Source organism: Colias croceus, chromosome 25 (assembly GCF_905220415.1).
Source record: "Colias croceus chromosome 25, ilColCroc2.1".
NCBI classification, from domain to species: Eukaryota; Metazoa; Arthropoda; class Insecta; order Lepidoptera; family Pieridae; genus Colias; species Colias croceus.
The window spans coordinates 1,719,047-1,743,235 of NC_059561.1; the positions used below are offsets into that span (position 1 = coordinate 1,719,047).

The window sequence follows — 24,189 nt, forward strand, 5'->3', positions numbered from 1 at the left end:
TGGTCGGTCTAGCTATGAACGGTTTTATGAATTTCCATACATATGACAAGCGCGACTGACGTACGCACTGATGGTCGGTCAAGCTCTGCAACCAGCCTGAATGTTTACTAAGTAACACTATTATTATAGTAATGATGGTCCTCTTGATGATAGAGTCCTTGACTGATTGAAATTTTCAATGAAAATTAGCTTTAAAAAAGGCATTTATTTTAACAAATGAACTCTTTAAAAATCAATAATTATATCAGAGCAAAAATTTTTTAAACTCGGCCATGCATTTTGGCATTTACAATTTACCTTTTTTATTTGGATTTTTATATAAATGTGAAATGCTACAACATGGAAGTTATTTACAAATGAATAACAGGGCCTCGATAATCTGAAACCCTAATAATGTACGTATTTTATAGCCTGAATCTATACTCCGAAAATATTCAGCATATATTTGCTACATAGTCTCACTTGATATCGGTTTTAAGCTTTTTATTTTTACAATGCTCCTTTATTTTTCTAGATATTATTTGGTTCCATACCCAAAGGGTAAAACGGGACCCTATAACATAACGTATGTCTCCAGGCTGTATCTCATAAATCGTGAGAGCTAGAAAGCTGAAATTTTCACAAATTATGCATTTCCGTTGCTGCTATAAAATAAAATATTGACGGGGGTCCCCATACAATGAATGATATTCTATTATAGCACGGAACTCTTCGCGCGCGAGTCCGACTCGCACTTCAACCGGTTTTTTTAATTCAGTTTATCGAGACCTCGCTTTATATCCAAATGCTAAGCTAATTTATTTAAACTGAGTTTAAAATATTTGTTTGTATAACACTATTGTGTGCAATTTCTTCTACTCAATTTCCATTTTCTTTCTTCACTTATCGATATACTTCTGATAAAAAAGTTCATGAAAGTTTACCTCATTTTTTAGAAAAGTTTGAGATTACGAAACTCAAAACATGTTTTAAATTAAGTTCCACTTAATAAATATTACAATAACAACACTATTTACAGTATAGATATAGAACTAAAAAATATTGAGATGGATTAAAACATATTTCTAATACTTTTGAGCATCTATGAGCATAATTCCAAACCCCTTTTATCAATACTGAGCAAATTATTTCATTCACAATACTATGATTTATTATATTTCCACATAAAATTTAGTAATTTAGATGAATACCTATTTGATCAATCTATTTATTATGTCCGCAGTGAAACCTGTAATAAAATCAAATTTGAATAAAATTTGTACTGACGAAGATGTTTTTTTCGAATAAAATGCAAAAGAGATTTCTTGCAGATTAAAAAACGCTTGATTTTGGCTTTACCTTACTCGAAAACATTTTTTAATATGGGGTTTTTTACGATTTCTTTATTACCGGTAGAGACTTTGTAGGCATACATTTATTTTAAATTAATTTAAACATTCGTACAAATTAATATTGATTACATTAAATGAAAATGGCTATTGAAAAAATTGTAAGAAGTTTCTAGTGTATAGTTTACCTTGATTTACAGAATAAGTAGGTTTATGTTCAGTTTTTCCTCCTATTCATAATTTTTGGTATTTTCTCGCTTAGCTACCTATGATGTGGGGTTCTACACGTCTCTGTAAGTAAAAAGGTTATTTTTCAGAAGAATGGGGTAATATAGAGAAAAGATAATCCATACTTAATATTATAAATGCGAAAGTAACTCTGTCTGTCTGTCTGTTACTCAATCACGCCTTAACTACTGAACCAATTTGCATGAAATTTGGTATAGAGATATTTTGATACCTGAGAAAGGACATAGGCTACTTTTTACCCCGGGACATAGGATAGGTTTTATCCCGGAAATCCCACAGGAACGGGAACTATGCGGGTTTTTCTTTGAAAACGCGGGCGAGGCCGCAGGCGAAAAGCTAGTATCTAATAATTTTAAAATCAAATCAAAAGAGTAAAAGTTTTTAAATAAACTGGAAAAACAATATCTTCTTTTATACAATGTACGGTGGAAATCAGACATCAGGTACTTTATATTTCACACAAAATAAAATTTAAAATTTGTTTATCCTATAATGTGATTCAACATTAATGTTTCCAATTTATTTTAAAATTTACATATGCATTAAAAATATATAGAGATACTATTTAAATAAACTTTATTTATTCTTTACCTCTGGAACATTTACTTCCACTGTATTTTGATATGGTATCACTATCTTCACACTCTGAACACATTTGAAAACTCGTTTCTGTAAAAAACATGTATTACTTAAATCTAAATAGTTATAGTTATCATATATCAAGAACTTTGTAAATATTCAGATTTTTAAATAAAATAACAGACAAAGCCACAGAACAAATATACATTGAAGTCAAATCAAATAGTCTCACCATCTATCTGCACAAAGATCATAAAATATCAAACTTTCAGGAAAGAAATTCCTACTTTGCTTTCAACAAAACTTCTTTAAACAAACTTTTGTATTATCACCGATCCTTGATAAGTGTATAAAGTTTGAAATAAATCTCCATAAAAAACAACAGAAACAACAAAAACAAATAGAAGCCCATAAAGTGGATCAAAATCGAGTCAAAGCGGCCGTACACGACTGCTTCAAGCAGTTGAGACCGACTGCTTGTAGCCACGACTGCGCGGTGAACTATACAGCGGTTGTACACCTGCAGCTCGAGCAGGTAACGGCTGAGCGACGTTCACGGACTGCTCGAGCGGTCGGTCGTTGACTGCTTGAGCTGTCACTACCAACCGCGCAGTTGACGGCTTGAATCGGTCTCGACTGCTCGAGCAGTCATGTGTATGACAGTAAATGAATGACTGATGTTACATACAAACATACAAGTGAAACTAATAAGAGCGTGTTAATTATTAAGCCTTTTATACCTGTATCACAGTATTTGTGTTTGTGGCTGTTCGGTGGATCCTGGTTGTCGACATGTCCAAAAGTTCTGAAGCCAACCGCGAACTGGGCGTATGGACTTATTTCGTATAGTTCTGTATTCAAGATAACACCAACATTTGATAAGGTACTAGCATTAATAAAGAAAAAACATAATTCTCGTTAAAACTCGTTAATAAATGAATGTAAAATAATAATGATATTCACGATGTTGATACAACACAAGAATAAGAATTGATGATAATGACCATAAAGCTGATGAAGAGAGTAATACTGTGGTTAAGGACAAAGATGAAGGGGTTGATGATGATGACAACGACGGGGACGAGGTTACCGATGAAGTTGAGGATGATGATTACATCGAGGTTGAAAATGATGTTAGAAAAGCAAAAAACTTACCATGTTTACTATTATTTCTAACTGGTATTGGTGTGCTGTAGATCCTATTTTGTGCGTTCAGAGCATTTTCTTTCGCAGCTAAATTGCCATGAGAATTATTGGTGGTAATGTTACTTTCTGATTTATTGTCTATTGTTATTGAATCCCTGTATTGAGTGAAGTTACCGTTTCTGCGAAGAAATTCTTGATTTTACTACTTGAAAAAGGAAATAAAAAGAAAATCACATTTTTATCAGTCACTGGGCACTATTGTGACACAGACATAACACGTTATAGCAACATTATTAACATTCTCTTATTGTTACTTCCTTCTTTATTACGTAAATATCATAAATCATAATTATTAAAATGTTTTCATACCTCTGTCTCTTCAATAGAATATACACACAGCAAACAAGGCATACCAATAGCAGCACAGAGCTGAATATTATTACAAACATATTCAAGTCAAACATCTCTGATGGTGGACCGACTTCACCTAAAATAGATTTAACTCCATTTAATAATAATTATTATTTTTGATCAAACAAAATCTACAAGACAAAGAGTACAATCCGAAGATATCTTATATTAATATCTAGTCAAATCAAATCAATCGAATTAACAATTCAACAATCAAACTCAAACAAAATTAAATTCTCAAAAAATCATCAATCAACAATCAAACTGACCTTGAAACTGAATTCATTGACAAAATAGATACGTTGAAAAAAGACAAAGAGAAGAAAATACTTACTGCCATCCAAGTTTTTGGTAGCATAATTATAAATGCTGCTAACACTGCCAGCTTCATTCGAAGCAATAATACGGATCTGGTACCACGTTCCAGGCAACAGATCCGATATCGCAAACGAACTGGACCGGTAGCTAGGAGCTTGGTACAGGGGCAGATTCCAACTTGTATCCGCATACGTCTGTCGAAATAAGGTTACTTTGAATTGAGACGGTGGAGTCGTAAATCCTTAAGACTTATCAAATTTTCAATTTTGGGTGAAAATGTGAATTCAGGTATTCTGGACGTCCTAAGTTGAGTTGCAGTAATTTAAATAGAACATATTATATCCAGAATAACAATAAAATCGTTTAAAATATGTTACATAATATTTTTTCTCTGATGATTTCAGAAATAAAAGTCAATTACCAAAGATATTTTGATGTATTTTTTGTCAACGTGAAGAGAAATAATAGTTCAAAATACTTAATAATAACTATTTTTTGGCCTAATAGTAGCTACAATAATTAAAAAAACAATAATATACTACAATTCATAAATTTCTCAGGGTACTATCAATATACAGTTACCAGTGTATTCCTAGCTCTACTCCACAACCGCGACCCAAGGGTACGATATTCAACGTCCCAAGCGCGCATGTCACAACCACCGTCCTCCCAACCAGCCAATTGAATGTAAATATGGGAACTGTTACTCCATAACCATTCGTTTGACGATGGTGGTATTGGTACTGTAAAACGTGTGATGATTTAATCCCTACTTAATATTATAAATGCGAAAATAATTTTTCTGTCTGTCTCTTCTTCACGCCTGAACCACTGAAGTGATCTAGATGAAATTTGTTGTACTGATAGTTTAAGAATTGAAAAAGGATAGGATTTCTTTACATAGTTCCCACGGAAATGGGAACTATGCGGGTGTTAGATAATAAGAAAAAAGTTCCTAAAACTTGGAATTTGTCCGTAGTAATATAATTATTATCATTGTGGTAAATCCGAGTTAGAAGTGTGAGCCGATTAGAATAAATTCCAAATGACGTGGGTTCGTAAGCGACTTAAGGATCAAAATGTCGCCACGGATAAACGTGTAACGCGGGTCAAATCCATTTTGCTTTCTGATTCGAATAATTATAAGAAAAAAAAAAGACTCATTGTTTCGATTCCATACTATTGGAGACTATGAAATCAAATTCAGAACTTAATAACCACACAAATAAGTACGTTGGTTTAAATCTAATACATTTTTAAAAGTACAAAATAAATACTTACCACTACCCAAAGTATTTACATCCATATAAGCAGGCTGTGATGTGCCAACTTTATTCGTCGCAGTTATCCTTACAGAATATTTGGTTCCACATTTAAGCCCGGATAATGTGTGCTTTTGTGTATTAGATAAGTTTGGTAACTCATTATGCGCCCAGGCTTCTTGCCATGGACCATTCGCTTCCTTCCATGTTAGACTATAGGCTACAAATAAAACATCATAAAATTGAAATTTATTAAGTAGCAAATATAAGTGGTTTGTAGGATAATAATTAGAAATTATTTTTAATTATTAATAATGAAACTGACTATAGTATGTTAATAGTCTAAGATCCCACCGCAGGATTAATGTGTTCATAGTTTTTTTGATGAAATCAAAATTGTTTGTATATTTATCATTAGGATAATATATTATATCGACTAGATTACCGGTCAAAATTTGGCCACAAGCACGTTTAATTGAAATTTTTCACATCGATTTTTTGGAATCGTTTCATCAAAAAAACTATGAACGCAAGAATCACGGTGGGATCTTGTACTATAAAATATAATGTATCGTTTCACGAGCCATTTGGAAAAAGAGTGGGCGTTAAAGTTTATCTGACTACCACAAAATGAAATGAAAACGTAATATCAAATTTACTCACATATTTTCTGTATCGAAGTTCTATTCATAGTCGGATAGTGCGGTTGTTCCCATTCAACTAAAATAGAGTCTTTGTATGGTGTAGCTCTAAGTATAGGAGAGTCTGGTAATGGCTGAACTACAACTGTGTATTTAACAGAATCTGAGCCGTACAAATTCTTTGCTAGACATGTATAATTACCACTTAGAGATTCGTCTATATCTGTAACAATGATATCATCAATAAGTTTGTTTAAAGTTTCTTCGAAATCTAGTTATTTTATTTTATAATGTTTTATAAGATTGTATATGCTAAAAAAGAAGAAAAGACAGAACACCTATGACACAAGCTAACAAGTACACAATATCATTTTATCAAAATTTAAAGACAATAATTATTAAGTCAGAGAAGTTGATTATTCAATCTTAAAGCATCAAATACCTGCTAACGATGAATTTATTGACTAAAGAATAAATATAACAAAAATATAATAAGCGATACTAAATAAAGACAACTATACACTTACTGTTAATAAGCAGAGTATCATCATGGTTCCTGGTGAACCTGGGATGGTGCGTGATGATGTTGTGGTTGTGGTACCACACGGTGCGCGCGGCGGGCGAGCCCACACACGCGCACCGCAACAGGAGGGACGAACCGGCGCCTACTGATACCGTGCCTCCTAATGATGATACTCCCGCGACAACTGTATTGATAACAATGGCTTTAGAACTAGCAAATGAAATAATTTATTTTTATTCAAATTCATAATTATATTTATTTATTAAGATTGCTAAAAGATAATAATCTTTTTTTATGTACCCCGCGGCTTCTGAATGCTTAATTTTATGAAAATTACTACACCACTTCAATGTTTCAGATAAATTGACAGGTAAGGAAGAAGATATAAAAAATGTAGGAATCTTTATCTTATTTCTTTAACGTTGTAGCATGTGAATAAAGAATATGTAAAGGTCTAGGAATGATTTTTTAAAGATTTCCTTTCTTATTTTATTTCTCATATTTTCCCATATTGCATGTAGTTACTCAATTTATTTTGCTTTTAATCTTACCTCTATGCGTTGGTGTTTGTGTGAGTCGTTTACTAGCCCTCCCTTCTCCAACGTGTGTGGAGGCACATACCCAGGCTTCATAAGTACGTCCAGTACTTAAGTCTTTCACTTCAGCTGTGTTGCGATTTGCTTCTACTTTCTGTGTCATTACTGCTTCACCGGAACCCCTAAATACAACAATAAAAATTATAATTCTATCAATGGTCGCACAATAGGTATTTTTTTTAATTTATACATATAACTTACCCTACGGGCTTCACATAAACAGTGTAGTATATAATTTCACCATTTGGACGATCCGGTGGCTTCCAACTTATAAGCAGTGATGTCGGTGAAAGTACTAGAACTTTTATATCTGCTGGAGGACTTGGTACTGTATAAAATAAGAAAGATTTTTTATGAATATAGACAAGCTAGGAAATAATAGTGGACCAAATACTGATCCTTGTGGAATACCAAAGTGAAAAAACTTTCAAAAAATTTGAGTAACTTATTTACATATCACCAAAATGAATAGGTATTTTGAATAAAGAACGGTTACATTTGATTAATTTTAATAGTTTGAAAGCAAAAATCATCATAATATCAAATTATTTACGGAAAACAATTGTAGTTAAGAAGGAATTAATTACCATCCTGTAACGTAGTGCATACAATAGGATATGAAAACGGTCCAACACCATAACTAGAAAATCCTGCAACTTTGATTGTATAGTTTGTATATTTTAACAGATTCTGAATATATTGCTCCGTGTGTAAAGAAGTTTGATTCTGCCAATCGGTATCTGAAACAAAGATCTTAGTTTATCTGGTGAAGAGAAATATGTTTGTGTCTTGATTTTTAAAATGTAAGAAAAATCTCAATTACTTTACTTTACTTTACACGTATTTTTAAACAATTATCCCATCCCAACTACAGACATTTTTTTAAATATTTTATTAATCCCAGCGTTTCGAACACTAAGCGACGAGAAAATTCGTAAAGATACTTTAATTGTTGCTTATCGCTTATTTCTCCCGTAAAATCGAACACTGCAAAAAATAAAACTCCTTATTCAGAGTCAAAAAAACCACGTACCTTCAGTACCATAAATAATGGTATATCCTGCTATTTCAGTCCCGTGTCGTGGAGTACTGATCGGCTGCCAACCAACTCGTAATGATGTTGAAGACACTGCAGTACATTCTACTGAAGATGGTGCACTTTCGGGAGCTAATAAAAGAATAATAAATACTATTGATGATGGAACAATAGAGTAAAATGAAGGAAATATATATAGTATTTTTATTATTACTAGCAATCGATTATTGTTATTTATAAATTGTACATTATTTGATTTTTTTTTTGTTCACGTTATGTAATATAATTTATGTGATGTGCTATAATTAATGTAATTAACCGACTTCAAAAAGAGGTTATCAATTCGGCCGGTATGTTTTTTTTTATGTATGTACACCGATTACTCCGAGGTTTCTGAACCGATTTACGTGATTCTTTTTTTGTTCGACGCGGGATGGTGTCGAATTGGTCCCATAAAAATTTTATTCGGATAGGCCAAGTAGTTTTTATTTTATGAGCAATTTTTGTCTGTATTTTGTAAATGTTGCAAGTGCAAGTTTGAAGTCGGTTGTTTTTAACGCAGTTATCACTTGTTTGTGTTAATACCGTTTAATTATAAATAAATAAATAAATAATATTGTACTTTTTTATCTTTAATCAATTTAATAAAAAATTTAATCGATTGATAAAAGGGAAAAGTTTCGATGAATAACATTTATGCCAAAGATACTTTTTTATAGGTCTTTCGGGCAAGGATAATATTACACTCTCCAAATAAATGAGGTACGATTTTCCAGGAAATATTTAATTGATAATATATAACTGACCTCCTTCTCTAGTTTCTTGGAATACGGGTGAAGAGAATGGTCCTGCTCCAGCGCTGTTGAATGCTGATATTGAAACAGCGTATCTGAAATTAATCGATTAACTAAGACATAGCGCGCAAGAGCAAATTTTGTCTCCGCAACTATTAAAGTCTCTCCCATCAACTGTACGGGGAGTTGCGTCGCTACGTGCGCGCACTTTCTTACTAGCCCATAGAGTTGATGGGAGAGACAAAATAGTTGCGGAGACAAAAGTTACTCTTGCGCACTAGCTCTTAGAACCACATTAGAACTAACGAAGTTTTCTTTAATTTGACATGACATGACATATTTATAGGTCGATATAATGAGATATTTTTAAAAGAATAGAATAATTTTTTGATAATTTAATGAAAGTAAATTAAATACGGACTGAAATTAGAGATTTAGATGCCAGAGTAAAATTTAGAATGATCATTTTGTAAAGCTTAGTTAAAATACATTGGGCTTACCTTGTATTTTTCAATAATCCGCTTATTGTAGTTTCTTGTCTTCCATTTTGGTGGGAAACCTTTATTACTCTAGTGTCTGTTTCTTCAATTACTATAATAAATATTTCAATTAGTGTATTATCACTACCCTCGGTATAAAATCAGTATAATATGTTTCGAATTATTTTGAAAAGTCTAATAAAAATGCCATTTTTTATTCTTCTTCTATTTTTCAAAATGTTCTACAGAATTAGGAAAATAATTTATGTATTTGGTACAAAATGGACAAGTATTTGAAAATTAAAAAGGTTGCATTGGTATCTAAATTACTCATTGCAATAAATTTACTGGATTAGCGTCTCAATAGAAATTAAACCTACTTGGTCCCAGATTCTGCGGCACTGCCTTAACATGATACCCAGTGATGTGACCGTTTTGTGACAGAATATCTGGTGCCGCCCACAATACATGTAGACCACCTGGCTCATCTGTCTGTGTGACTCGAATGTGTTGTGGTGGAGCTGATGGTGCTGTTTAGTAATAATAAATTAGTTTGTTAACGTCATAGTAAAACGAAAATTTGTTGGATTTGTAGGTGCTTTTAAAATGGCTATTAGTATAAAGAGTAAATATTTATTTTTTCATTCAAAACAAATCATGGTGTGGATTTAATTTGGTTATATACTTTGGATATTATACGGATTAATTTAATTGTCTATTGTGTCAATTACGGAAAGTGCGTAACAATGAAATTGAAAAGGAAACTTGTAGAATCAAGTTTTACAATTGATATAAGTTCAGACCGGTTTATACAGCGTTTAAAAATTATGTATGGAAGCCGAAATCTCTTCAATTTACTCCTCAATGTTTTGAATGGATTGGCAAGGTCCAACGCTGAGTAAAAGGACAAATACAATGTTTTACGTATATTTCTGTATCTACATATAAATTATCTTACGTTCTTCCTGTGTAGTCAAATGCACTGGTTCAGTGAATCTGCTGACAGCAACCTGGTTGACGGTGGCCACTCTGACGGCGTACCCACTTGCTGGTCGGAGATTTTGTAGGTCGAAAGACTGGCGAAGCTCGTTTTCCTTACTGTGTTAATAGAACGTTTTACTGCTTTCTATCACATTTTTATTCCGTTATTTAAATAAATTAGTTTTTGGAAATTAGTCAATTAAACACCGAACGAAGACGAAGCGAGTGACTAGATAAGTATTATAGGTAGATGAATATTAGATAAAATAAACCAAGAAACGCTATTTGAAAATTTATTTCAGTGTTGTCACAGATAATATAATACTAGGTACTAATAATAATATAACGCCTACCTATAATAACAAAGGGCAATGGAAGAAATAGATAATATAATAAGATACCAAAAAAGTTTAAAAATAGTTTCGAAGAAAGCGTAGGCATAGAAACGGGGTTAATCTTTGGTTTTTAGGCAACGTCTTAATTTTATTAATCTCAACGCCCATTTAGGGATCAAGTTATATAGTTTATTTTAAGAACAGATTTCTCAAAAATTCTACAAAAATATAAATAGAATATTATTATGTACAAAATAAAGACAGTATTACACTTTTAACCACGTAAGGACTTCAATATTTGTTGACAGTGTGTTACAATAGCTAAAACGTGAACTTAGAGTATTACAGCATTTCAATTCTTTTTTCGTTGCAGTCAAATACAAAACATGAAGCGAATTATAGCATAGAAAGCTTATCATACTGAACTGCACATCATGAAAATCGATTTATAAAAAGATAAGCTTTTAAAATGGCTGGCTTTAACGGCTAACCTTTTATGTTTTTGTGGTTATGCCTTATAGATTTAAAAAAATGGAGAAGAAATGTTTTAAAAAGACTTACCTAGAAATATTAAACGTGCTACCAAGCTCCCATCTAACATCAGCAGTATGCGCAAGCGCATACTGTATTGTATACTGGTGTGCGGCGATTCGATCGTTTGGTCTCCATGATATCGTGGCGGTCCGGGACTGGACGGAATCCACTCGTAGTTCTGATGGAGGGGTGGGTGGTTCTGGAAGGTTTTGAATTTTAGAACAGACTAGCTGTGCTCCGCGGTTTTACCCGCATTGCTTCGCTCCTGTTGATCTTAGCGTGATAAATGAGAAAGCCTTCCTCGATGAATGGGCTATCTAACACCGAAATAATTTTCGAATCGGACTAGTTGTTCGTGAGATCAGCGCGTTCAAACAAACAAACTCTTCAGCTTTATAATATTAAGTAGGTATAGATAGAGGTGGATATACAAAAATACTTACACGCTTAAAAAGATCTTTCTTTAGTCCGGAATTGCCGGATAAACACGAAATAGATATGAAAAGATTTCATATTATTCCAACATAACATTTATAAACAAATATGAGTCACTTCCTTTTATTATCACGTGCCAATAATTCAAAGATATAAAGTGTACAAAAATAATTTTACCAGTTTTCTATATGAAATAGTAACTTATAATTACTCAAGGGTCTTACCTAAAATAGTGAGGTATACGTTATAAGTGCCTGCGCCAAAGGGATTACTTGCTCTGCACTGGTATAAGCCCCCATCGCTGGCTTCAGCATATTGAATATTGATTGTGCTCGACAATCCAGAGTTTGTTTTTATTTCTGATAGCTTCCACCTATAGGATAGTTACAAATAATTCCGCTGTTAAAGCTTTTCAAATTCATTTATCCACTTGTTATTAATTTATTAATTACTATGTTAGTACAGTACATTAATTAATTATCATTATCATTTTAAAATAAATTCATCTTCAGAAATAAGAGCAATATCTTATACAAAAATTTTAATTATCAGTTTTACAAGACGGGATAAACGCATTCTTCGCCGAAACTTGGCCAAAGTTTTTAAAACACCATTTTATATCATATTTTTTTATTGGTTTCATTATTTTCCCTTAATATTTTCCTCTTTATTAATTTCTGGATACTGCAATCAATTTCTGAACTGCCACATTTATATCCTTTTTATTAAAGGATCTTTGATTTACATGTCTGGTAAAACCTTACCTAAGAGAATGTAAATCCATTGTATGTCCATGTCTAATCCACTGAATTGTTACAGGATGATCACCCAGAGCGTTACATTCGATGCTTGCTGACTGTCCCAAACGAGAGGTGATATTTGATGATGGGGCAGCGAAATGAACAGGTTCTAGAGAAGAAGATTAGCCTTATGATTGGAGGTAGGTGGAATTTTCAGGAGTGTGTTCGGAACGCGCAATTTAGACAACAAAATGATATCTTCCGCTGTATTAACAATGTCGGTTGTGTGAACAGCATTCTCATTCTCGTCGGCAGAGGTACGGGTGCTGGTCAGACTGACCGATGTTGGATTACAAAATTGATTGTATTGTTTACTGTAGTTTGTATTTATATTTTTTATATTTAAGTGTTGATTGTTAATAAAATTTACGGGACGACGTGGTCACTAAGCGACAAAGTCCCTTGAAAAAAAAAGAATTAAAAAAAAGGGTGGAATTAGTCAATTTTATACCAATGATTCAGTGAAATGTGCTGCTTCATTAAGTTTTAGTAATGCTTGAGATAAGAAGTAGTATAGAACAATATAACAAAATATTCAAGGAAAATTGAAAAATAATAAAGAAAATTAATTAATGATTTAGGTAAGCAGTTAAAACTGCTGAATAAATAATGATAACGGATTTCACTACATGTTAGAACGATTATTGTTTAAACAACATATTAAATTCAAGATCTCCTTTCCTTCGTAAACTTTTCGAGTTATTAATTATAACTTAATTCTGACATTCATTATTCTTCAATTTTTTTAAATATTAATATAGAAGGTACATTTTTTGTGTTGTTTAATAAATAATAATTATTAAAATTTAAGAAGATTAATACCAACTATTCACAGAGATCCAAATGGTCTTGCTGAGCGGTGTGCCGACGCCATTTTCGATGTTACAAGAGTATAACCCTTCGTCTGACAGCGACACTTCATCTATAACTAGAGTCCCATTTGCTAGACTTAGTATCCCACCACCAGCCAATTCTAGTACTGGCTGCCATGTTCCCAGAATAGCTAGAAACACAAAATCAATCTTCAGAAAAACGTACATACCTGATTACGTATTTTGTTCTTTAAATTAGTTTTATAAAGGTATCTAACAAATTAACAAAAATAATATTAACGGCTTTGTTACTAAATTTGTTAAGACCGTTAATTCCTGTTTCCTGATCAAATTGTGAAGTAAAGATATATTATGATTAAAACTTGTTTTTTTTCTATGCAATTACTAAATGTCCTTTATATCCTACGAAAGTGTTTTTTATTTCGATTTCAATTTTAATTTTAATTTTACACACACAATATTGCCACGGGTAATAAATTTAAGGAAACATGGTATTCTTACCATCTTTCTTCATCCAATGCACTTGAGGTTTAGGGTAACCGCTCGCGCTGCAAGAGACGGTGCCTCGTCTGCCCAGAAGCAATGAGGAATTGGACGGCTCTTCTAACCATTTTGGTGCCACTGTATAAAGGAAAATTATAATGTACCTAATGATATAAAACATTTTATAAAAATTACAAAGAGTAGAAAACATGGATTATTATGTGGAATTTGACCAAGTTCTTCGCCATATAATAATGCCAGCAAAAGAATCAAATAAACCAAATTTCAAATACCTATATCATCAAACATGATGATATGATACTGGAAAACGCTTGCATTTATAAATTACTGTCTCACTTTTAACAAGAATAGAGAATAAAATCTATAAATATAAAGTAGAGAAAATTGGTCCTAAGAATTGTTTCTATTCGTCTGTATTTTTGAATTCCTATATCTAATTTATCGTATTTAGCTTACCTTTAATATATAATTCCGTAGTTTTATTAACAGTAGCAACATGATTAGTGGCAACACATGTATAAGTACCACAATGTTCTAAAGACACCCGTTTTATCACTAGAGCACTGAAGAGCTCAGAACTGCGTTCAACCACCTGTTGAAAAATTATTATCTTTGTTACTAGGCAGTAGGTCATCTTTTCGTTAAAATAATATTATACATAATGCGCCTTCTACACACTAAATTATTGTTTCCACATTACATAGCGGAATAGTGTAAGAGAGTAGGTATGTTTCATCGCGATATGTGTAGAAAAATGCAGTTGGAATTGACAAATGTGAAGGCCGAATTTCGGTCAAGAAGAACATAATTACCATAAAAATAAGGTATTTTTTATTTTTTAGGGAAAACCACCGGAAAAAACACTCTTCAATTACCTATACACCGTAATAAAGCCACACAATACTTCAATTTAACAAACTTATTGTATATAGCTAAAGCAATTAGAAGAAAAACGCGGCATAGTAAACTTTGGCTTCAGCAGTCTCAAACTATCGTAGAATAAATTGCTTATAGCTGTTTATTATAAGGTACAATTCATTCCAGAAAATTATTCCAACGGTTATTGATACTGAATTGTTTTTAATACTAATTTTCTTGCATTCTACGTAATAAACGTTCACGAACCAAGATTTTTAAGCTATTGCATAGCTTCTATCGCGGGCCTTGAGCGCGGGGACCGAATCGAGAAATTCCGTAACGAAAAAACCTCACGCTCCCCACTCCGACGGGCGGAGGTGTGGCTTGAAGGCATAGCATGCAATAGCGCAACCGCCCCAGTCCCCGAGTGACACACGTCTTTTTTTGTATTAAAATGAATATTATCTACTTTAATTATTGCTTACCTTTAAACTACTAGGAATTCGTTTCCCATCTTTAAGCCATTCAAAATGTATAGGCAAGTCACCACTTCTCACATTGCAATAGATATTCACAATTTGTCCTTCTTGAAGATTATTCCCAAATAAAAGGTCCTCTAATACAGGAGCTTCTATAACCTGTATATCAAATGTACGTCTAGCCATTTCACCTGAAGGACTAGTCACTATACATGTGTAAGAAGCTTCGTTTTCTTCTTTATTCACTTCTGGAATGTTCAAAATTCCGTGTATGTTGGTAACACTGCGGCGCGTTTTCTTTTTCTTATGTTGGCTGCGCTTGTAACGGTTTTGGAAAAGATTGTCCGAACTTATTGTTTTGCCTTTGAATTCCCAGTCTATTTTACTGTAACATATTTTATGGATGAAACCATTAAACAAAATTACTGTTATATTAAACGTTTTTATTTCTTTTAAAGGGACGAAAAATAGCTAACACAATGTAGGTCGGTCGGTACAGGTATTAAAAATTTAAAATAATGATACATCCTTTTCAATAAAACTAACGTTAAATAGATAGGGCAATACCATTATAATTGAAAATAAAGCGACATGAATTTTAATATACTTCCCAAACTTGTTTAACGCAAATATACTGGAGCGTGACATAGGCATTTTGTCACGCATAAATTCAATTTTCTGCGGCCTAGCAAAGTGTGAGTGGAGTGCAAATGTGAATTCATTGAACCATCGTGGCAACGAAACTCGATATAATGAAAACGTGACAAAAGGAAATAATCTCTATATGAAATGAAACCCTATTTCTCTTGGTCACGGCATGTGTGGACTGATGTAACTAATTTTTATATTGTGTACAGGAAAAAGATTTTATGAAAGAGAAACATTAGAAAATGCCCAAAATTACAGAAATACTAAAACTTAAGAGCACGCGAATATTCAACAAAATAAAGTCGAAAGCACAGAAAATATTTAACGACTGTTAGAGTTTACATATTTTAGCATTTTACTATAATATTATGTCATAATTTTATTAGTTAGTTATATGCATTAAAGCATCAATAATATCTTTACCTTATAGGATATCCATAATACGGACATCTTAGATTTACCGTTTCCCCACTCTGTACCTTAATTGAAGGTAGCGCTCTTATGTATGGTGGACCTAAAACCAATTAACATTATAAGTCGAGCACACTTCGACGAATGAGCCAAAACCGCACTATACTAAGTATAACCTACAGACAAATACTAACATGTAAATTGTAAATGCTACTAAGGGCCGATTTTTCAATCCTTGGTTAAAACTCATCCGTCCAATAAAGTATTACACGATAATATTAAAATGTCACTAATTGTACACTGTCAAATACAGTAAGTTTTAACCAAGGATTGAAAAATCAGCCCTAAGGGATATAATAATGTTTTATATTTTTAAGTATTGGTAGAGGCACCTCATTGTCATTGACTTTTCTTGTAAATTCTTCAATATCCCGACCTTTTTAAAACACTTAATGGTTTTAACAATGTTAATACATAAATGCTCATGAATTATCATCAGGTGAACCCCAAATAAATATATTTTTGTTCATAAAAGAAAATATAAAGAAAGCAACCTCATTATAAGCTAATAATGGACCTATTCAAAGAAATTTGCTCGTTGTTTTTCGTAGATTTAATTGATTTATTAATAGCACCCTTAATTAATGGTTGTTTTTGTTTGGAACGCTTACAATGTGATAATCGCAATCAATTTGAAATATTGTTTTCAGAAGTACGAAGCTTTTTTGTACCTACTAATAATTATCCTTGAATCTTAAAGTGGAGGGTCTTATAGGACGAGAATTGAAAATTCAGAGAAAGATAATTACGATCTTATTCCGAAATTTGTATGAATTGTAGAGTAAAACATCTATAACTAAGAAGCATTGTATTAATAGCAGATTGATTTCAAAATCGAGGAAATATTATGGCAAAAGTATAACAAATGAACTCCTACTACATTGGGTATCTTAAATTCAAGGAAATATTACAGTCAGTAATTTTTAATGGTACCATCCTGCCCAGAATATCTTATTTATAATATATTTACTGTTTTTTAATATCTTTATTGCTTTTTGATACTTTGTTGTGTGTTGAAATCTTAGGTTGAAATAAATGTATTTCTTCTTTCTTTCTATATTCTTTTATTTAAATTGTGACTGCATTTAATTCTCCGTACATTTACCTTTTTAATACTTTAGTCACTTTTTTTTACTCTGTCTACTTTGTTAAGATTGTCAGTCTTACCATATATATCCAGTCGATTCTCATGAACAGCCACATGTTCACCTTCCTTCGCTATACAAGAGTATAGTCCACCATCTTCTACCCTCACTCTTGATATATTTAGTTGAGCCAGTACGGTACCATCAGCTCTCATGACTTGTCCTAATGAATATCTATAGAGAAATTCAAACTCAAACTTAAACATTTATCTATTCAATTAGACTTCTTTTAGAAGCACTTTCGAATCGTCATTACATATTGTTAACATCTACGATTTAAAATTTGAATTTAAATTGATGACTAGTTATTTCATTTTATCTGTTATTTAGATTTAGATTTATTTTATCGATCAATAAAATTTCAGGATCTTTCTTAGGTCTATTGTTGGAGTATTTTGAAATAACTTTTATGACTCAGTTAAATTTTACTTAAATGTATTGTTTAAAAAATAATTTAAGCTTTTCGAATATGACTGAAATGTGCAAATAAATAAGGACCACATTACCTTGGGTCAGTGCTAGTGGACACAGTAAGGCCATCTCGCTGCCAAACGAACTGTGGTGGTCTGTCTGCTGTTGCTGCACATTGCATACTGATCTATAATCAGCACAATTTAATAGATTTTCATAAATGAGGGTATTTTTTTAAGCTGTCATAATAATAGTACAATTAATTAATTAAATAAAGGCGTTAATGTTAAATTAGTTGTTATTGAATCAGGGAAAGACGAAACTTTAAAAATGAAGGAAGATAAAATTTGGCAAGCCTACATTATTTTTCATAAAAATGAACACATATAATAATTTATTTTAAATTAAAACGTTTTACTTACATCACCACCTGGAGTCAATGTTCTTTCAGTAAAGTGCTGAGTCATCATCACTCTCCCATCTGTCAGGCTTCGTTTGAAGATTCTTCTCTTTGCATCTAAAAGTTTTGTTTATTTTTTATTTAAACTCAAGAAGCTTATATCTAATACACTACACAATATATTTCTGTGGGGGTTACCAAGTTAGGTGTGAAAGGGATAAAAAACATACAGGCGTCATTCAATGTCATATTTTTAACCGACTTCAAAAAAAAGGAGGAGGTTATCAATTCGGCCGGTATATTTTTTTTTTTTTTTATGTATGTACACCGATTACTCCGAGGTTTCTGAACCGATTTACGTGATTCTTTTTTTGTTCGATGCGGGATGGTGTCGAATTGGTCCCATAAAAATTTTATTCGGATAGGCCCAGTAGTTTTTATTTTATGAGCATTTTTGTCTGTAGGTATTTGTAAATTTTGCAAGTGCAAGTTTGAAGTCGGTTGTTTTTAACGCAGTTATCACTTGTCTTGTTACAAGTTAAATGTTCATACTGAAATCTCCAGTGTATTAGATATAAGCTTCTTGTTTAAACTCTTTATTGTGTGCGTTAAAATACATAAAATACAAACAAAACTTATTCTAAAAGAAAAACAGCACAGAAGGCACACTTAAGAGTGATACACAATTTTTGATACATAGTTTTACATAATTTAGTGAAACACAGTTTTACATAATTAAATAAAATTATTTTCATCAGCAGTAGATTTTATATCATTTCAAGCTATTATCAACCAACCTTTATTTGTTTTACTAGCTGAATCAATTGATAGTACATTCTAAACAATTTGATAAAATATATTTTGAATCGCCGTAAAGGTTCTACAGCATAGTATTACTTTATTTATTTATTTATTTATTTATATACTCTTTATTGCACACACAAAGTTTGACAAAATCAGGATATTATACTAAGCAATTGGCGGCTTTATTGCTTAACAGCAATTTCTTCCAAGCAACCAAAAAATAAAAGCAGAAAGTTAATACAATTACAAAATTGGGAAGATAGTGTACACAGAAACAAAAAAAGAAGACAACATATCAGCGTAATAGGTTTAGGTTTATTTTATTACTTTACTCCATATTCTACAGATTTTAATAACTTCATTTTCCAGTTAAAGTCATATTACACAATATAATAATTTGTTTATTAATTTATCATCACTACATAGTATAAAACAAAGTCGGTTTCTCTGCCCCTATGTCCCTTTGTATGCTTAAATCTTTTAAACTACGCAATGGATTTTGATGCAGTTTTTTTGATAGAGTGATTCAAGAGGAAGGTTTTAGTATATAATTTATTAGGTTTTAGACAAAGCGGGCGAAGCCGCGGGCGGTAAGCTAGTTTATAATATAATAATTCTCTTACAACTACATCCTGTATACATTAGACAAAACATTACTACAAAGACATAGCTCTAATTACCGAAACAACATAAATAAAGATACATAACATAACATACTGTAACAACTTTTGGTAAGGGAAGAAATACATTCCCTAATTGATGAAGTATGTAAAAGTTTTCGCACGTCGTGTTAACCTTTTACATAACATGATATATCGTAGGCAGGTACCTAAATATTAAAATTTATTAGGTTCATGTTTGTTGTTACGGTATTTAAGTAAAATATAAAGTACTAGCTTTCCGCCCGCGGCTTCGCCTGCATTTTCAAAGAAAAACCCACATCGTTCCCGTTCCCGTGGGATTTCCGGGATAAAATCTATCATATTATGTGTTAATCCAAGTTAGTTATATTATCTGTGCTAAATGTTCACTGTAATCGGTTCAGTAGTTTATTAATCACAATCTTAATATATATAAATCTCGTGTCACAATGTTTGTCCTCAATGGACTCCTAAACCACTTAACCGATTATAATGAAATTCGCACACCATGTGCAGTTCGATCCAACTTGAGAGATAGGATAGTTTAAATCTCAAATCGTTTTAGAGAAAGCGGGCGAAGCCGCGGGCGGTAAGCTAGTTTTCTTATAAATTATTACAATTAATATTATACAAGCTTCTCATATATACACACCGGCACAATTAGCGGAACAGAAAAAAAAGTAAGACTATGAGATAATAACGCATATATTTGACGAAAATGGGATTAGACACAAAATAACAAATTGATTAACATCTTTTAACAACGACTTTGAAAAGTCTTCGTTCTTACTAATACTACGAAATTTTAAGATGATTATTCACCATCACAAAAAATAAAAAAAGTAAGCATTAAATGATTTAACAATAAAATTAAAGCAAAATTTATAACGAGTGTTTCCCCCTCTTGCTCTGATTACGGTTTCCATTCGTCTGGGCATGCTACAGATTATGTTATCGATGATTTCTTGAGGCAACTGCTCCGACTCCTCAAGTTATGCGTTTCCAAGTTCATTCAGATTATTGGGGGGTGGTGGTTTAACCCTTCTTTTTAGCAAGTCCCAGACATGCTCTATCGGATTCATATTGGGGGAATTTGCTGGCTGCTGTATCACCGGTATACCTACGTGGCTCAGATATGCCTGTACCGATTGTGCACTATGAGCACGAGCATTATCTTGCATTAGAATAAAGTCGTCACCAATAAATGGGGCAAATGGTACAACATGTTCTTCTAAAATGTCTCTGATGTATCGATCTGCTGTCATGGTCCCTCCTGTGACTATCACTAACTCCGTGCGAACTCCCAAACATATCCCTCCCCAAACCATAATCGAGCCGCCACCATAAGCCACTGTGTGTTCAAAATTAGACTGTAAGTGGCGTTCTCCTTTGCGTCTCCATATAAGCTGTCTCCCATCGATCTGTTTTAAAAGAACTCTGCACTCATCAGTAAAGAGAACCTGCTGCCATTCGTTCAAATCCCAGACGGTTTTCTCGCGCATCGGTTTCTGTTCCGCTAATTGTGCCGGTGTGTGTATTACATCACTATAGATTTCCGCCCGCGGCTTCGCCCGCGTTTGCAAAGGAAAACCCGCATCGTTCCCGTGGGATTTCCGGGATAAAAACTATCCTATGTATTAATCCAAGTTACCCTCTATATGTGTGCTAAATTTCATTGTAATCGGTTCAGTAGTTTTTACGCGTAAGAGTAACAAACATCCATACATCCATACATCCATACTTACAAACTTTCGCCTTTATAATATATATTAGATATTAGATTAGCCAAAAGTTCTTAAATCCAGGAAATGAGCGAATTTAAAGCAAATGTGATTCAGCCAAGCTGTCGGTGCTAACTAAATGACCGCTGATTCTCATTAGGGTGCTGTGTGACCATGTATTTTAATAATGCATGATTTTGGAGATTTATGGACAAAAAAAATAAAGATAAACGCTTTTATCTAATACATAATGTATGAAATATTCTTGTAACGGTATTGGAAGTTATACTCATGTGAAACGGCTCGACTAATTCTCGTGAAATTTTATGTGCATTTCAGGTAAGTCTGAGATTCGAACAACATCTATTTTTCATACCCTGATGATAAGGGTGAGGCAGAAAAACGTTTAGCGAGACAGCTATTAGCATATAAAATACTATATTAATAAAAAATCATATTATAAGTGTAGAATTCATTGGAAATTCTGTAAAAACATGTTATTGAATAAAAGTGAAAATGGTATATAACAAATTAAAAAATTGTTTTTTAAGTTACTACTGTAACTCATGAAAGGAAATTGATATTATTCTAAACAATAACATAATAAAAACATAATATGTTTTACTAAATACCCAGACGTACAGAATTTACTTCAAGAGCATACTTCAAGATCATACTTGTAGTAGAAAAATAACTACTTAAAATTAATACAAAATTATCACAAAAAATGGCCACCCTACCCATTTATGAAGGTTGTAATTTCGCAGCCTGATTGCAATCAACAGCCTTGATTGGTTGTTAGGTGTTGGTACGAAAATTTTGACGAGCGACTAAGTCTAATTGAAAAATAACAACCGGGAATATTACCTTGAAAGGAATGAAAATACCAGAGTTTCATAATGCTCGTATTCATATTTTCATCCAAGGAAAATGTAGCTCCTAAAAATGAATGCAAAAGTGCAATGCAATAAATTTGCTTTAAATTCAAATTGCAATAACCAATTGTTAAAATACCTAATAGTTTGCTGAAAAATATTTAAGAAACACTTTAAAGATGCTTTTACATAAATTATATAATTTTTAGAATATAGAATAACACGACGTAACTAAACAAACGCGGCAGCAAACTTTGTTTTTATATTATGAAGTGAAACTTTTTATATCAAGTACCTATATACATAACTTAATATACATAAGCTTCGCTTCGCGGTTTCACCCGCGTGGCTCCGCTCCTGTTAGTCTTAGTGTAATGATATATAGCCTGCCTTCCTCGATAAATTGGCTATCTAACACCGAAAGAATTTTTCGGCCCAGTAGTTCCTGAGATCAGCGCATTCAAACAAACAAACTCTTAAGCTTTATAATATAAAAAGTATAGATATATTTTGAAAACTATTTATTATGAAATATCTTGCACTATACATTTTATCTATAAATAGGGAATACAATTATTTGGAGTACAGAAATGCTTGTTACATGGTACTTGTAACTTGTTAGACCTTAGTTAGACCGCAGACCTCAATGGCCGGCTACTTGTTTAGATCGAGTGTAACGTATTGTGAATGTAGTCTAATTAATTGTTACCTTATGAAGTACTAGAGTTTAATTATTAATAATTATAGTAAAACCTAATTTGTTTGTGAAAATTTTTGTAGAGTACCACCTTTAGATTTTTTAGTGTCATGCATTTAGAATATAATAATATGTGTTACTCCAATAGTTAAAATTAATAAAAAATAAACAATTTGCTCCTTCGTAACGCAAAAAGTGTAGAACATATTATTTTGATGAAACTCTTTATCTTCGTTGAGTATACATATTACGCTACATAACTGATATTTTGAAGCACATTGGCTACAAAATGTTTATAAAATCAAGTTATCGCGACAATCGTATGTAACTTTCAAATAAAAATTGTATAAGAAAGCGGCTTATCAACACTAATATTATAAAACTGAAGAGTTTGTTAATTTGTTAGTTTAATAATCTCAAGAAGTAATGGTCCGATTCGAAAAATTATTTCAGTGTTGGATAGCCCATTTATCAAGGAAGGCTAATATTATCATCACGCTAAGACCAACAAAAGTGGAGCCACGTGAGTGAAACCGCGGAGCGCAGCTAGTTTTATATAAAGCGATACTTTTTTAGCTGAATATAAAGTAAAAAAGCATAAGCCACTAAATACACATGAATATATACCAACATGCACACAGTATAAATTGTGGTAATAAAGTAACTCAGTCCAAAATGCAAATTCGTAAAATTATTGTACAAAGAAAAATATATATCTCTTTTTATTGTTCAGTAATTGTTACAAATAGCATTAGAACATAATGATTATAACAGTATTTACTTTTTAAATTCTATTGAAAACAAGAGTCTATTGTATAAATTAAAATACAAAATTATCATTTCATTAATTTAGAATCTAGCAAAAATAATTGTGACACAATTAATTATTTTCCTTACCATTATGATACTTCATCCATTGAGCACTTTTAAGGGCTTCATCGGTTGACCTGTAACAAAAATAGGTCATTGAAATATCTACTGGAATCAAAGGTAAAAATTCTGAAGTCGTTAAGTTCTAAAATTTTCCATAATCATATTGAGAGAAATAGGTCAACTTTAATTAGATCTTAGATTTAAAAATATATTTTTATTAGTACTGACTATTCACTATTTTATATGTCACTTATAAATATTTTAATCTACTAGCTTTCCGCGGCTTCACCTGCGTTATTAAGGAAAGCCTACATAGTTTCCGTTGTCATGGGATTTCCGAGATAAAAGCTATCCTATGTCCTTTCTAAGATCTCAAACTATC

The 24,189-nt window shown here is 32.2% G+C and overlaps 1 protein-coding gene across 1 annotated transcript; it reads right to left on the reverse strand.

Annotated features, from left to right (window-relative positions):
- Positions 1 to 1,514: 1,514 nt before the first annotated feature.
- Positions 1,515 to 23,876, reverse strand: LOC123703077 (Down syndrome cell adhesion molecule-like protein Dscam2). The gene is made up of 30 exons (XM_045650956.1): positions 23,832 to 23,876; positions 18,219 to 18,313; positions 17,892 to 17,983; positions 17,408 to 17,559; positions 16,193 to 16,283; positions 15,128 to 15,506; positions 14,241 to 14,376; positions 13,782 to 13,901; positions 13,274 to 13,450; positions 12,412 to 12,556; positions 11,872 to 12,020; positions 11,240 to 11,411; positions 10,321 to 10,460; positions 9,743 to 9,892; positions 9,384 to 9,474; positions 8,896 to 8,978; positions 8,087 to 8,221; positions 7,641 to 7,793; positions 7,255 to 7,381; positions 7,009 to 7,175; positions 6,462 to 6,641; positions 5,957 to 6,157; positions 5,313 to 5,513; positions 4,614 to 4,774; positions 4,048 to 4,225; positions 3,672 to 3,789; positions 3,312 to 3,481; positions 2,897 to 3,007; positions 2,169 to 2,246; positions 1,515 to 1,619 (listed from the first exon to the last, which is right to left on the reverse strand). Exons 1-30 carry the CDS (start codon positions 23,845 to 23,847, stop codon positions 1,591 to 1,593), a joined length of 4,197 nt encoding a protein of 1,398 aa, XP_045506912.1. The 5' UTR covers positions 23,848 to 23,876; the 3' UTR covers positions 1,515 to 1,590.
- Between the last annotated feature and the right edge of the window lie 313 nt (positions 23,877 to 24,189).

Bases quoted from the DNA above. Each gene is read 5' to 3' on its own strand.
- LOC123703077 (XM_045650956.1), bottom strand. The intron at 10,461-11,239 runs GTAAGTCTTTTT...CTATTAACACAG, and splicing joins AGCACGTTTAATATTTCTAG to TAAGGAAAACGAGCTTCGCC. The intron at 8,979-9,383 runs GTAAGCCCAATG...GATTAATTTCAG, and splicing joins GGATTATTGAAAAATACAAG to ATACGCTGTTTCAATATCAG.